The 15,000-nt window shown below is 41.0% G+C and overlaps 3 protein-coding genes across 3 annotated transcripts in view; 1 reads left to right on the top strand and 2 right to left on the bottom strand.

The window, feature by feature from the left end:
* The window catches only part of LOC137980273 (uncharacterized), a 10,412-nt gene extending 8,743 nt beyond the window's left edge, over window positions 1-1,669 (bottom strand). The window contains exon 1 of the mRNA XM_068827670.1: window positions 1,277-1,669. Within this exon, the coding sequence (XP_068683771.1) occupies window positions 1,277-1,640 (364 nt within the window). The 5' untranslated portion in view covers window positions 1,641-1,669. The remainder of the gene's footprint in view (window positions 1-1,276) is intronic.
* Window positions 1,670-9,715: 8,046 nt separating this feature from the next.
* Window positions 9,716-14,151, bottom strand: LOC137980274 (nuclease EXOG, mitochondrial-like). The gene is made up of 3 exons (XM_068827671.1): window positions 13,612-14,151; window positions 11,396-11,604; window positions 9,716-11,069 (listed from the first exon to the last, which is right to left on the bottom strand). Exons 1-3 carry the CDS (start codon window positions 14,141-14,143, stop codon window positions 10,629-10,631), a joined length of 1,182 nt encoding a protein of 393 aa, XP_068683772.1. The 5' UTR covers window positions 14,144-14,151; the 3' UTR covers window positions 9,716-10,628.
* A 64-nt stretch (window positions 14,152-14,215) lies between these two features.
* LOC137978422 (serologically defined colon cancer antigen 8 homolog) overlaps window positions 14,216-15,000 on the top strand; it is a 19,943-nt gene continuing 19,158 nt past the window's right edge. Inside the window, exons 1-3 of the mRNA XM_068825342.1 lie at window positions 14,216-14,349; window positions 14,624-14,731; window positions 14,864-14,946. Coding sequence (XP_068681443.1) covers window positions 14,301-14,349; window positions 14,624-14,731; window positions 14,864-14,946 — 240 coding nt within the window. The 5' untranslated portion in view covers window positions 14,216-14,300. The remainder of the gene's footprint in view (window positions 14,350-14,623; window positions 14,732-14,863; window positions 14,947-15,000) is intronic.

Here is a 15,000-nt window from a genome sequence, read left to right on the forward strand (position 1 = left end):
GAATATTTTTTTACCCACCGGGCTTAATAAAATGGGAGAGCGAAGATGGAATACATCAAAATGCAAAGAGTAGCTTAGCTTTTAAGGTTGCTCTAACTCCAAATGAACCAATCAGTCTAATGAGGCGAGCTGACAAGCAAAGACGTTTTGAGAGCAATACTAACACACGTTACTTCGGGACATGATACTAATAATAACAATAATTCATAGCTATTTCTATGATTTCTAGCTGTTTTATGCCCGCAATTCAATTGTTTGCTTACAAAGCAAATAAAATGATAAAATAAGAAATGAGACTACTGCTTATTCACGCTACTTCTTTGTAAACTCGAGTAAATAGTTTTGGATGATTATATGAAAATAATGCATGATATTAATGATAGCAATAATTCATGGCTATTTCCATGATCTCTTGCTGTTTTATGCTCGCAATTCAGTTGCTTGCTTACAAAGCAAATAAAGTGATAAATGAGAGATGAACCTACTTTTTACTCAACCACTTCTATGAAAACTCATCAAATAGTTTTCGATTATTATGTTTGTTCCCGTCCCGGTATGTAAGGATTCAAGAAAAAATACTTTCAGCGTAACCACCTTTAGCCTGCTATGAAATGCACCAACATTGACACAATTGATATCTCGGCTGTTAGCTGCCAATTGTATCTCAACTGAGGAAAAGCTCTACCGAGCTTCCTGGTGAAAGACAAGTAACCTAGTCGTCATACCTTCTTTATCAGAGGTAGCACTGAGCCTTTTTTTGGGGATTACGCCAAACTGATCGCTATGTTTATTTAACTCAGAAAATAGTTTAGGTCTTTGATTTCCTGTACGCCTCAACGAAACTGTATCGCAACAAGCAGCCTTGGTGTGTTATTTAAACAACAAGAGGGAAAGATATCAAAGATATTGTAAATAGATTCGACATGAAAACACTTAACCATTAACCTCTGTAACCTTTCATTCTTCAAGAGCATCTTAATGTTCAAATGATTTTGAACAAACGAAATTTCAAGTCTTTAAATGCAAGATTAGACGCCGATGCGAAAGTGAAAGAGGAAAAAGCCAGGAAATAATGAGAAAAAAAAAAAAACTTTCGTTCAATTTTGCGTCGTAGTTTTCGTACAACTCATACCTTAGAAGAAATCTACTACTCTGACTACTCAAAGGAATCAAAGAATATCGGATTTGCATTTATAATCCTCTAATCACTAAACATAGCACCAATACTAACAAAGTAAAAACTTGTACGACATAAATCAACGAAAAGGAAACCTACCTGATTTTTTGCATGCACATTTCGGTCCAAGTTTGCCTAACATCAACATAATGGACAGTAACATTGCCACGATCGCCACAAAAATAATGAGAAATATTAACAAATATCGTATCGCTCGACCTATGCCGCTTCTGTGGTTTCCACGGCTTGGCGCCTTTGAAGTTCGTGAGCTCATTTTCGAATTGGGCTGGCTCCACGATTTCGGACCAACATCATCGTAGATACCATTTTGTCTCGTTTCAGCAGCAAAATTCACTCGTTCGTTGCGTTGTAGTTTGTCGTAAGCGTTTTTAGGCGTTTGATCATCAAAGCCAACATTCTCCATCACATTGATCGTATCAAAGCTTGCTTGTTGACGAGCCATTTGCGTCCAAGCCGCTGTTTTTATTTAACGTTTCAATGCACAGTTCCGCTCCGTGGACTCAATTTTGAGTAATTGTTTGTAGAGGACAAATTCAACTATTTGACACAACTGCTGTTTTAAGTTGCCAGTTCCTTCAGACAAGGCCAACCGCTCTCACTACAAGATTTGGGGATTACTCTTGTTTGCTCATCGCGGACGATGACAAAGAGAACCTCATTTATGGGATTAAAAAACACGACAAACACCATAGGCGTTTTGGAGCTTATTATGCAAACACTTACTCTTTGAAAATGTAATATCTCCTCAGCTCATAACAAATTTCGATTATACTTATCTTCAGTAGTTCACAACAAAGGATCAATTAAAGGTTTTTTATAATACGTGGCTAAGGATTCAATTTCACGTATTCAAATACTCTTACCAGTTGGAGGCTCAAGGTAAAAGCTAGTTGTCTTGAAATCTCAACAGAATTTATTTTATAACAACAAACAAACTTGATGTACAACGTACGTCAAGCATTTGGCAAGAGCACATGGCGAGCCTAAAGCCTTAATGCGCATGTTGCTAGCGTTACTAAGCAACCGTCCAATGTCGACACATCTCCTTTTTTTTTAAGGAAAAACAACAAAATGAACTGGTTGAATACGATGCTTAAGCATGTTCTGGAATCTAACCAAGGAGAGCCCTAGGCATAAGTGGTCCTACGGGAAGACCAACGACTGTCCAATGTTCAAAGTTCACAGTTAACAAAAAAAAAAAACAACAGTACTAAATGTCCTCTCTACAACGAATAGGTTTCCCAACAAGTCTACCACTTGAGGTTCTGTGTTCTGGAATCGCGTTCTGATCGCTTGCATCAAGACTGGCGTTGATGCTTCCAGGAACGTCGGTATCCTCCACCTGGACTACGTTGGGAGTAGGCTCACTGTTGATATCCGGAATTTGGGAGTCGTCCCCTGATGTGTCATAACAAGTGGGTGTAGGTATCTTTCTAAGATGCCTACGATCTCTTCGCAATTTTCTACCACCAGTGTCTATGATGTATGACCTGGGACCCTGGTCTTCACGGACGACCTTAGCTTCTGTGGTCCACTGCTTTTCATTATCCAGCTTGGCTCTGACCCAGTCTCCAGGCTGTAGCTTTGGTAATTCTCTCGCGCCATTCCTTTTGTCAAAGGACTCCCTGTAGCCCCGTTTGGCTTTGATATCAGCTCTTTTGATTGCTGTATGGTTTGGAGCCTTTGGCTCTAAAACTTTGGTCAGTGTTGGAAATGTAGAACGAATCAGTCTTCCCATGATCAGCTCTGATGGCGTCTTTCCAGTTGCTGGGGTTGGGGTGCCCGATAGGTCATAAGGGCAAGGAATGGATCTTCCTGTTTCAAAATCCGCTTAGCGATTCGCACGCCACTTTCTGCAGTACCATTTGCCTGGGGATGATGCGGGCTTGATGTGGTGTGTTTGAATCCATACTTTGCTTTGAACTGATCAAAGTGTAGTGACTTAAACTGTGTACCATTGTCATTTATTAGTTCCTCCGGAATTCCTCATCTTGCAAACACTGACTTCAGCTTTTGGATGACAACTTGGCTTGTTGTCTCAACTAGGCTTAATATCTCAATGAACCTTGAATAATAGTCCATCACTACTAGGTACTTCTGACTGGCTAGCTCAAACAAATCGGTAGACACCTTCTGCAACGGTCTATCAGGTAGGTCTGTGGTCATCAGTGGTTCCTTTCTTTGTGATGGTTGGTTTTCCTGACAGAATTGGCATGACTCCACCTTTGCCTTGATCTCCTTAGAAATACCCGGCCACCACACGGAAAGGTTAACACATTCACGGCACTTTGTTATACCCTGGTGACCTGTGTGAATGCGCTCCAGTATCTCCTCTCGCATGTCTGCAGGGATCACTATTCGATCATCATATGTTAATAAACCGTTGGTCATTGACAAGTGTCCACGAGAATCAAAGAACTCTCGTATCTGGAGGGGAACTTTTTCCACATGGGTTGGTCACCCTTCCAGTGTGAATCCCATCACTTTCAGGAGCTGGGCAACCTTTGCACGTGCTTCTCTGATTCTCTTAAGCTGATCACTTGTGGCTGGCCTTGTAGATTCAACCAAGTCTACAAATGCCTGAACGTCCTCTACCCTGCCGGGTTCCTGTCCTAACTTACAAGGGCTCCTAGAGAGAGTATCTGCCACCACCATCTGCTTGCCAGGTACATGTTCAGCCTGAGGGTTGAACCGCATAAGGCGCATTAGAGGCCTCTGGCATCTTAGTGGTGTTTTATCAAGATCTCTCTGGTTGATCAGTGGTACCAGAGGTTTGTGATCTGTCAAGAGCTGGAAACTTGGAAGCCCCACTAGAGAACGTGATAGTCTCTCACATGTCCACACTGCTGCCAGGCACTCTTTCTCAATTTGAGCATATCTGACTTCAGTCTCTGTGAGTGTTCTACTAAAAACCAACTGGGCGGAGTTGGTCACTGGGACCTTGCATCAGAACCCCGCCAATCCCATAACTGCTAGCATCTGCACAAACAACAGTGGGTATCTTAGGATCGTAGAATGCTAACACCGTATCGCTTGAAATCATTTCTTTGACCTTGGTAAATGCAGTTTGCTGGAGAGGTCCCCAAGTCCAAGCTGTATCTGACTTTAGTAGTTCGCTCATTGGACGCATTACTGAAGCAAGGTTGGGAATAAACCTCCCAAGGTAGTTAATCATGCCAATCGGTCTGCGTAGTACTGGAACATTGGTTGGCGCTTCGAGCTCCGTAATCGCCTTAACCTTCTCTGGGTCTGGACTTACACCCTCGGCACTGAGAACATGTCCAAAGTATGTTAGCTTGTTTTTCTTGATCTCGCACTTCTCTTTGTTCAGTTTCAGTCCTGACTCCTTAATGACTTGAAACGTGTTCTGTAAGTTCTCATCATGTTCTTCGGCAGACTTCCCATACACAATAATGTCATCCATAATCGCTTCACAACCTTCTCTGTTCTTTAACAGATTACTCATTGGAGACTGGAAAATTTACCAAACGGAGTCATAAACGTGGTCAACTTGGCACTATCTGGATGTAGAGGGATCTGCCAAAATCCACTGGACGCGTCAAGTTTGGAAAAGTACTGGGAACCAGCGAGTTTGGGCGTGATATCTTCCAAGGTAGGAAGTACGAGTCTTCACTGCACTGTTCAGCCTTCTTAGATCGACACAGATCCTGAGCTTACCATTAATTTTCTGTACTGGTACCATGGGTGCACACCATTCTGTCGGCTCTGTTACTCTTTCGATGATACCAGCTTCTTCCATCCGCTTGAGTTCCTCTTCTACTTTTGGCATTAAAGGAAAAGCTATTCTTCTTGCTGTGTTGATACAGTAGGGTTGGGCATTCTCATCCAGTTGGATCTTAACTGGCTCACACTTGAACAAGCCTATATCTCCAAACAACTCAGCATACCTCTTCTAATCTCGCAACTAAACCCATTTCACAAGCTGCTTCTCAACCCAGCAAGTTACTTGCATGTTCTCCACTGATTACAAAAACATTGAGTTGGTACTTCTTGTTGCAATGTGTCACTGCTGTTGTAGACTGCCCAGCGCACTGCAACGTGCCTCCTGCACTGAAAAGGGCTATCTTCGATGCATGTAACTTGAGCTGATTTGGTAAACTATCAAAGGTAGACTTTGAAATGGCGGTAATATCTGCCCATGTATCAATTTTAAACACCACAGGCTTACCACTTACCTTAAGCTGGACTTTCCATTTGTCATCCTGATGTAAATCACTTGACAACACACCTAAGAACCAACGACCAGCACTGCTATCATTTGAAGCACTACCACCACCACTACTATTCACTTCACTCAACGACTTGGACCAACAAACAGCTGCAAAGTGACCCACCTTTTGACATTTCAAACATCGTTTATCTTTTGCTAAACAGTGTTCGGGCTTTGAGTGGTGAAGAGCGCATCTGCCACATTTTTTTAAACCCTGTTTTTGGGATGGATCCTCTTTCTTTCCTTTTCCCTTTTTCCAACGTGGATTAGGCGCTTTCTTCTTACTGTGAACCTCTTCAATATCTTTCGATGCGAGGGAATTCTGATCAGTAACCTGAGACTTGCCCATTTCTGACTGGCGAGCTATTTGAATCGCGACTTCCAGCGTTAAATCGAGCTTTAACTGCAATTTCTGCGACACACCTTTATCCACAATTCCAATGACGATTCTGTCCCGTATTTGCTGATCACGGCTATCCCCAAAGTTACAGTGTTCGGCTTATTCGTAAAGACTTCGTACAAACGATTCGACTGTCTCCCCTTGCTGTTGGATCCTTTGGTGAAAACGTGCCCGCTCGTGAATTATGTTCCGCTTCGGCACGAAATGTTCATCAAATTTCTTCAAAATCACGTCGAATTTTGCATCATCTCCTTCAGTCAAGGTAAAGGACTTATACACATGTTCTGCTTCTCTTCCCATTGTGTAAATGAAAGCACTGACTTGCATGGCGCCTTCCTCTTTGTGAAGTTTCGTCGCGAGTCGAAATCGCAGGAAATTCTGCTTCCAATCTGGCCAGTCGAGCGGTTTGGAAAAGTCAAATGTCTCTGGAGGGCTTAATTTCAGCATTTTACTTGTTTAACCGCTGCCACCATGTCTTGAAACCTCAACAGAAATTTATTTTATAACAACAAACAAACTTGATGTACAACGTCAACCATTTGGCAAGAGCACATGGCGAGCCTAAAGCCTTAATGCGCATGTCGCTAGCGTTACTAAGCAACCGTGCAATATCGACACACTAGTTTACGTCAAAACTAAAAAAAAAAAATATATATACTGGTCCGGTTGTTAATGACAAGAAATTGATTTAGGACAAATTGATCGGGCTTAGAAGAATTCGGCCCCTTTCCCACACTAAAACAAAGTGATCATCTCTCCCACAAGGCCATAAACCCCCAATAAAACCATAATTTTCTTGTCCTTTCCACACTAAAACTGGAGCGGTTTTTAAAGAAAGCGTTTACACAGTTTCGTTTATCGGCTTTTCAGTGTGGATGGTAAGGAGAAATAGCGTCAAATAATATGCGCTTTCAAGGAATAACGCATTGGTATGACAGAGATTTCGCTTCGTGTTTACGGAAAACGTTGAGCGTTTTGCCAAAACTCAAAGGAAAGTGATTGATTTAAGCTCGTTTTTAACTGCTCTCTGCTGTTATGGAGCAACTTCTCAAAAAGGGAGAGGTTAGAATAAGAGTGCAATTTTAAGTTCAATATTCATTCAGAGATTTTAAAGAAACAACATGTGGAAAGGGAAAACGGAGGTTTGAAAACGACGTAAGAATTGTTATGGCGAAGGTAGGTGAACAAACCTTAGGGAAACATTTGTGTGGATACTAAGAAATGCTTTGCTTCGTTTTTTTCTGGGATGAACTGGGCTTAAACTTCCAACTTAACAAGGCTGTTAACTTAATCAACAGAATGCTTACTTGGAAAGAAAGAAGCAAAAAATCGTCGAAGCCCGTGGTCGGCGTGTTTTAACCGCTTTCCTCGATCGTCGTCGAACAAAAAGTAAGTTACAACTCGTACCTTAGAAGAAGTCTACTACTTAAAGAAATTAAAGCCAATATCGGATTTGCATTTATCATCCTCTAATCACTAAACATAGCACCAATACTAACAAAGTAAAAACTTGTACGACATGGATCAACGAAAAGGAAACCTACCTGATTTTTTGCATGCACATTTCGGTCCAAGTTTGCCTAACATCAACATAATGGACAGTAACATTGCCACGATCGCCACAAAAATAATGAGAAATATTAACAAATATCGAGTCGCTCGACCTATGCCGCTTCTGTGGTTTCCACGGCTTGGCGTCTTTGAGCTCATTTTCGAATTGGGCTGGCTCCACGATTTCGGACCAACATCATCGTAGATATCATTTTGTCTCGTTTCAGCAGCAAAATTCACTCGATCGTTGCGTTGTAGTTTGTCGTAAGCGTTTTCAGGCGTTTGATCATCGAAGCCAACATTCTCCACCACATCGATCGAATCAAAGCTTGCATTACTCCCTCTATCAAGACTAACGGAACTCCCGGAAATGCTGGGATTTAACAGCCGCAGTGGTCTCGCCATCTGCGTCGAAACCAACAGTTCAACTCGAGCAAAGAGCAAAAACGTTTGTCTTTCTCAAGGTTTAAAACAGTCAGTTCCAAAATTGTTGATCGCCGGAGGTCATATTGTTGACGAGTCATTTGCGTCCAAGCCGCTGTTTTATTTAACGTTTGAATGCACACACACACGCAAACTGGAACAAATATGGACCCCTCGCAACCCTAGAGTCATTGTTTGTAGAGGACAAATTCAACTACTTGACACAACTGCTGTTTTTAGTTGCCAGTTCCTTCAGACAAGGGCAACCGCTCTCACTACAAGATTTGGGGATTACTTTTATTTGTTCATCGCGGACGATGACAAATGGGATTAAAAAACACGACAAACGCTTACTCCTTGAAAATGTAATATCTCACCCTTGGCTCATTTCGATTATACTTATCTTCAGTAGTTCACAACAAAGCATCAATTGAAGGTTTTTTATGATACGTGGCTAAGGTTTCAATTTCACGTATTCAAATACTCTTACCAGTTGGAGGCTCAAGGTAAAAGCTAGTTTACGTTAAAACTAAAGGAAAAAGAGATATATATTGTGAAAACTGAAATATACTGGTCCGGTTGAACAAGAAATTGACTTAGACGAAATTAATCAGGCTTAGAAGACCCACATTAGTAAAAAGTGATCAACTCTCCCACAAGGCCATAAAACCCCATCAACAACGAGATCTGGCATTAAAGCAAACGTCAATAAAAGCACAATTTTCTTGTCCACACTAAAACTGGAGCGGTTTCTACAGAAAGCGTTTACACAGTATCGTTTAACGGCTTTTCAGTGTGGATCGTAAGGAAAAATAGCGTCAAATAGTATGCGCTTTCAAGGAAAAACGAATTGGTATGACTGAGATTTCGCTTCGTGCGGTTTACGGAAAAAGTTGAGCGTTTTGCCAAAACTCAAAGGAAAGTGATTGATTTAAGCTCGTTTTTAACTGCTCTCTGCTGTTATGGAGCAACTTCTCAAAAAGGGAGAGGTTAGAATAAGAGTGCAATTTTAAGTTCAATATCATTCAGAGATTTTTAAAAAATAACATGTGGAAAGGGAAAACGGAGGTTTGAAAACGACGTAAGAAGCGAGGGAGAATTTTGTAATCAGTTGTTTTCATCTTTTTTTATTGTTATGGCGAAGGTAGGTGAACAAACCTTAGGGAAACATTTGTGTGGATACTAAGAAATGCTTTGCTTCGTTTTTTCTGGGATGAAGGCGAAACTTCCAACTTAACAAGGCTGTTAACTTAATCAACAGAATGCTTACTTAGAAAGAAAGAAGCAAAAAATCGTCGAAGCCCGGAAAAGGTTTAGTGGAGAAGCGGACTTGTTGTCGCCAAAAAATACATTCCTTTGCAGGAAAACTTCCCGTGGTCGGCGTGGTTTAACCGCTTTCCTGATACTAAGTAGAGATTCAAGAGTCAAGTGCCGTCATAAGAAGTCCTTGACCTATGGAAAGAGGATAAAAGCCGAGCAAACAATGCCACATTGATCATATTGCTTCTTCGTTCCTTAACTACGCGGAGAACAGCAAATAAACGAAACTTTTCTTGACCAAAAAAAGGAACGGATATTCCAAGACTTTCGAGAAACGTTTGCCAAAATGTTCGGAGAATCTTACGGAAATTCTTGAGGAAATCCCGATATTCAAGTTCTAACCTGCGGACTAACCGATTTTTGAAAAATTGAACCTATATATTCCTAAACTACGAATTAAAAATCAACTGGTCTATATGTTCAAGGATTGCATCATTTTATCGAAAATTTGTACTAACTTTCAATTCTGCAGGAACTTTCAAAGTTTTGCAGGTTGACCGAGTGGTTCGTTTCCAAGGTTTTTAGCGTTTAAGGCTTGCAATTTATTACCATTTTCATAGTCGGAAGACTTTCTAATTAAAAGGACACTCTGCAGTTCATGTACGTTTATTCTCTAAGTCTCACTGAAATGAGGTAGAATTAATAAAGATTTTTACTGATTGGATCTTCGCGGACTCAGTTGTATAGCATCTTCAAATACAATGACTTCCAAGACGAACGTTTGCCGTCTACCTCACAAATTTTCTTGGACAAACATCGTTTGACCCCAAATACAAACCTTTTTGCTCTTTTAGACTTCATTTATTAAACTATTCCGAGCAGTCGATCCAAGGACGCTCAAAGAAGAGACACGGGATAGCCAGTGAGGTCGAATTTCACTGCTTGGACTCCCAGCAATACAAAACAGGTCACCAGCGAACACCGGGAGACACATCCCTCCATCTTACAAACTTTGTGTGCCATGCCCTCCCGACTCTCACAGTTAAGGACGGTGCCTACTAATTCAAGGGTATTTTTGCGCGGTTTACTGACTATGCGGGAAAAACAGATCTTAACAAGTGTTATTGAAATTCAAAAACAAAGTTGGGGGTAGCCACGCATTTTTCGAAGATAATTGACCAACAATATTTGTAAAAAGCTTTGAAATTCAAAGCAATGTATGGCGTTCTTCTCCAAATTGAAGCTTAATTATCTCTGAAAAATGCGTGGTTATCCCCAGTTTTCTTTTTGGATACCAAGAGCACTTGCCAAGTTCTGCTTTTTCCGCATAGTTTTGAACCGCGCAAAAATATGCCTGTATTAATAAGCACCGCCGATAGGAAATCCATGCAAGTATCTTGAGATGCGCAGAACGTATGCGCAATAACAATAGTAGGAACCGTCCTTAATGGACTGAGTGTTTTAAGGCGGGGAATTCAATTTATGTTTTTTTGTCTTCGAGAAGGAAATAAATAAAAATTATAAAATGGGAAAAATAAAAAGAATCGCTCAGCTGTCCTCCCCCATTAAAGGTCTCCCTCATGCTTCATCTCCTCTTCTTGTAATTGTCTCTTCCTTTTCTCGTAAATGTCGATCGTAAAACCATCAGGTATTACCTTATTTTGTTTCATTTCTTCCCAGACCGTTTCCAAACATTCTGTACTTGAAGAGTTTCGAAGACGGCGACCAAAGGATATCAACTCCATGCGTTCCTTGGACAGCAACTTACAGCCGTCCGATAAACAAAGGTCACCCGCTTTGCCAACATCAAAGTAAGGAAAAAACACCAAACCTGAGTATTTCTCTAAATCTCCGAAAGAAACTTGAAAGTCCTGTAACTTATGGTCAAAGCTGACGGGCTTGTTTGGAACGACGAAAGCTCCAAGTACTGTGCCTTTGTCGTCATCTTCGGCTAAAATTGCCTTGAACAAGTGCGTAGGAACGGCAACATTATTCAGTCCTATAACCTGAATAAGGCAATTGAATCCATTTATTAGATTGTTGAAATTTAACGTACCTTCCCTGGTAGCAGAGGTTTCTTTTCTTTTGAGTTCGCTGGGTTGACGAGTAAGGGAAAAGACACCTCTGCCATGGATCGAAACTCATGATGCACTTTGATCCAACCGCCGTCAACGACCTTTGACAGCACCGATGCTCTACACAGTGAGTTTTGACCCATGGCAGAGATCTCCTTTCCAGTACTCGTCAGCCCAGAAGAAAAAAGAAAAGAGACTTCTGCTAGCCTAACGTACCAAAATTCGAATAATAAAGTAAAACATAGGGAATATAGAACCTCATATGAAACTATCTTTTTTCCATCATGGTCCTCCGGTAAATACAGCGGGCCAGATACTATGTAAACACTGGAGTATCTCTTTGTAAGACTTCTACAATACGCTTCCAGTCTGTACCAAAACTTTGAATTGTTATGAAGGTCTTGAGGTACAATGTTCGACAAGAGAAACGTTGCATCCATTGCCTCCTGACTGTATTTGCTGTTGCCTGAAAAGCAATATGCGAAGACGTATAACGAAAATAATAAAAAAGTCTTAGATCTTCTGGGATCTAGACTTCATTACAGATAGGGAGATTGGACACCGGTAATCTGAGATTGCAGTCTTCAAAAAACGAACCACGCGAGAGTCAGTTCCCCAGGGACCAAAACATTGCAGTGAAGGAGGTGGAAAAGAGTATCAACCATTTTCAGTTGAAGATGGAGGTTGTATCTCTCCAATTACGGCCCAGTTGTTCAAAACCAGATTAAGCTAATCCGGAATTACTGGAAACTTAAACTGTAGTTTATTTTCTGATCAAAATAAAGTGTCCACAAGATTTTTAGCCATTCGTTTTGAACGAGACTATGGGCCCATGTTGAGTCCTGAGGGATTGAAAACTTTTGTGTTGCCCCACCGAAACCCGTTTCCAAACATCTGCAGACTCAGGGTACAAATCTTTTGTCTATAGCCCATATGGTTGCTACGTTAATAAGGCACATTCCCTACCTTCAGGACAAAATAACAAGGTCAATATCTGTAGTCAGTCCAATGGTAGGATGAAGGAAACAAGAGCAGAAAGTCAAACAATACAATACCCGATCCTTTGTTTGCATGTAATAATCCACCTGAATTGTTACTGTGCCATCTCATTCTCCAAAATTACTGACACTGCCACAAGTGTTCAGAGTTTGCCAGGATAAGATCTTGCCCAATTTTTTGAAGGGGTAAGCTACGCTGGTTTGGGCTTAACTAAAAATATGTGCTGTGAACACAATTTTACACTATAAACTAAATTTAAGGTTTGCTATCATATAAAATGTTTTTCAAAAGAACATATATGTGGTAAGGTCACTTGCTGTGACCTCAGTCATCAATGGCATGGCAATTAAGTGGTAGTGAGATCTCTGCTTTTGGAGCTGGACGTTTTCCATGTAATGAAAAACCATATTGCTATTGTAAATAATAGAAAATTATTCATAAATTTGAACTGTGGGAATAGACCATTTTACAGTTGTAGCTAAGTTACCGGGCCTAAGAATGGAAGCAAGGCTGCTGGTTACCCTGTTTTGATACAAACCTTTGTGCTTTTCTAACGTTAATGCCGACAAATTAGAGTTACAACAACACAATTTACATGATAAAAGCAGTGAGGTCTGTATCAAGACAAGGTCCCCGACAGCCTTGCTGGCATTCATACATTTAGGCTAGGTCACTGAGCAAATAACTGTGAAATGGCTGATTGAAATTCATGAAAGAAAGAAAGAAACTTTATTTAAGTGTCTAGTCGTTGACTAGTGTTGGAGCACTAATTGGGGACACTGTAAACTGAAATTAACAGTAAATGCAAATTAAGTCAAGTGTTGGTTTTTGAGGAGGGGGAAAAACATAGTATCCGGAGAAAAACCTCTCGGTGCAGAATAGAGAACCAACAAACTCAACCCACATTCATGTATGGCGCTGAGTTTGGGAATCGAACCCCGGCCACATTGTTGGTAGTTGAGTGCTCTCACCACTGCGCCATCCCTGCATCGCCGTTAGGCAGAAACCTAAGCCGTTGCAAAGAAAGTCTGAAAAAAAATGCATTAACCCTTTCAGCCCCGTGGGGTTCCCCGTTGACGAGTAAAATTGTCTGGCGTTAGACAGAGTAAAATCTATAAAGTGGCACTATTGGGAGTTAAAGGGTTAATGGGGACATAGTTTTTGAGTGAATCTAGCTGTTGTTAACCCTTTCAGCCCCGTGGGGTTCCCCGTTGACGAGTAAAACCGTCTGGCGTTAGACAGAGTAAAATCTATAAGTGGCACTATTGGGAGTGAAAGGGTTAATGGGGACATAGTTTTTGAGTGAATCTAGCTGTTGTTAACCCTTTAAGCCCCGTGGGGTTCCCCATTGACGAGTAAAATCGTCTGGCGTTAGACAGAGTAAAATCTATAAGTGGCACTATTTGGAGTTAAAGGGTTAACCCTCCATCCGTAAAGAGAATTCTGATAGCAAGTGAAAGAACGTGGCACTAACTTGCTGGTGCCATATGCCCTCTAGACCATCCACTGTCCCAATAATCATCGTTACTTGACTGGAAACGTGCAGGGATGTTAGGATCAGGTTTGAATGCTGAATGAACTCGTTCTGCTTCCCCTTTCACTTTCTCTTTCGTCAAATGCTCTAGCACCCAGCGAGGCGTTTTCTTCGCTTGATCGTAGCACAAAACGTGATTCTTAAAGCGCAAGTATTCCGGGGATCGTTTGGGAAGGCCGTACTTAAAAATTTTATCGTCTTCAATTGCATTTACTTCTCCCACTGCGTCCGATTTAGCCCGATCACCTCCTAGTTGACGCTGAGGACTGATGACACGAAGATGGCTTCCATATTTGAGATTGTCATGCTTTGATTCAATTTCCTGAATCTCTCTCTGAATGGATACCTTTCCTTTTTCAGTGTCAGAGGTCTCGTAATAGATTTTCGTTAATGCTGCACCGATGAGGAAAGCGGTTGCAACGTTTCCAATACCTACCAATTGTGCACGAAGTTTGTTCAACCAGGTGGCCATTTTGAAAAACGTGCGAGGAATGAGTTCGACTTCAGCGTTCGCCATCGCTGGCTCATATAGCGCCTGTTTGAAACCGTTGTTTCGCTTGTTTCGCTTGTTTAGCTGTTTCATTACGTTTTCTGCAGCTAAATGGTGTATCAATGCCATTTCATGTGTAATGTTTGATGTCGATGAACCAATTTCAGATTACCAGAAGGTAATTCGAGGTAAGAAAACCATTTAAACCAAGAGGGAATGGTCGCGTAATGTAATGCCCAATTTTTCCATTCGATTTTGCCGTCAAAATTAAATTCAACATACATGTTATCTTGCGAACTTTGCGTCTCAGAAAAGTTCTAGATACACTTGCAGTGAAACCATGTCACGCGTGTCGATTATCCGAAGTGGACAATCGTATTCCTTTTTGGAACCTCTGTGATTTTATGGAATTCTGATTTTTATTCGTTTTCTCAAAGTGTGATTTTTACTCCATATTTTTAGAACGAGCTTCGCAAAGTTTAGGACCACTGCGATATACATTTAATTCTCCCGTCAATGTTCCTAGTTCTAAGAAGTCTGGTTATGCAGGCAAAGGCTATTTATCTGCAGGTAATAAACTTACTCTACGTTTGTACTTCGTTTCATTGCAGTTTGTAGTCTTCTGTGCATGTTGTACACATTGATAAACAAAGTATTCCTGATGCTTGTGAGTGATATGAAAGTGTTTATATTTTTGTTCAGTTACAAGATTGAAGACATTACTCCAAAGATACGAGGAAGCTAAAGTTATTGAGCCAAGAAATTCAGCTGTTACCTCCAATTCTGTGAGTCCAGTTATTACATGATTGTGCAGTGCAGATAGAAGTCGCTCACACAGA

This window comes from Montipora foliosa, chromosome 12 (assembly GCF_036669935.1).
Source record: "Montipora foliosa isolate CH-2021 chromosome 12, ASM3666993v2, whole genome shotgun sequence".
In the NCBI taxonomy this organism is placed as follows: domain Eukaryota; kingdom Metazoa; phylum Cnidaria; class Anthozoa; order Scleractinia; family Acroporidae; genus Montipora; species Montipora foliosa.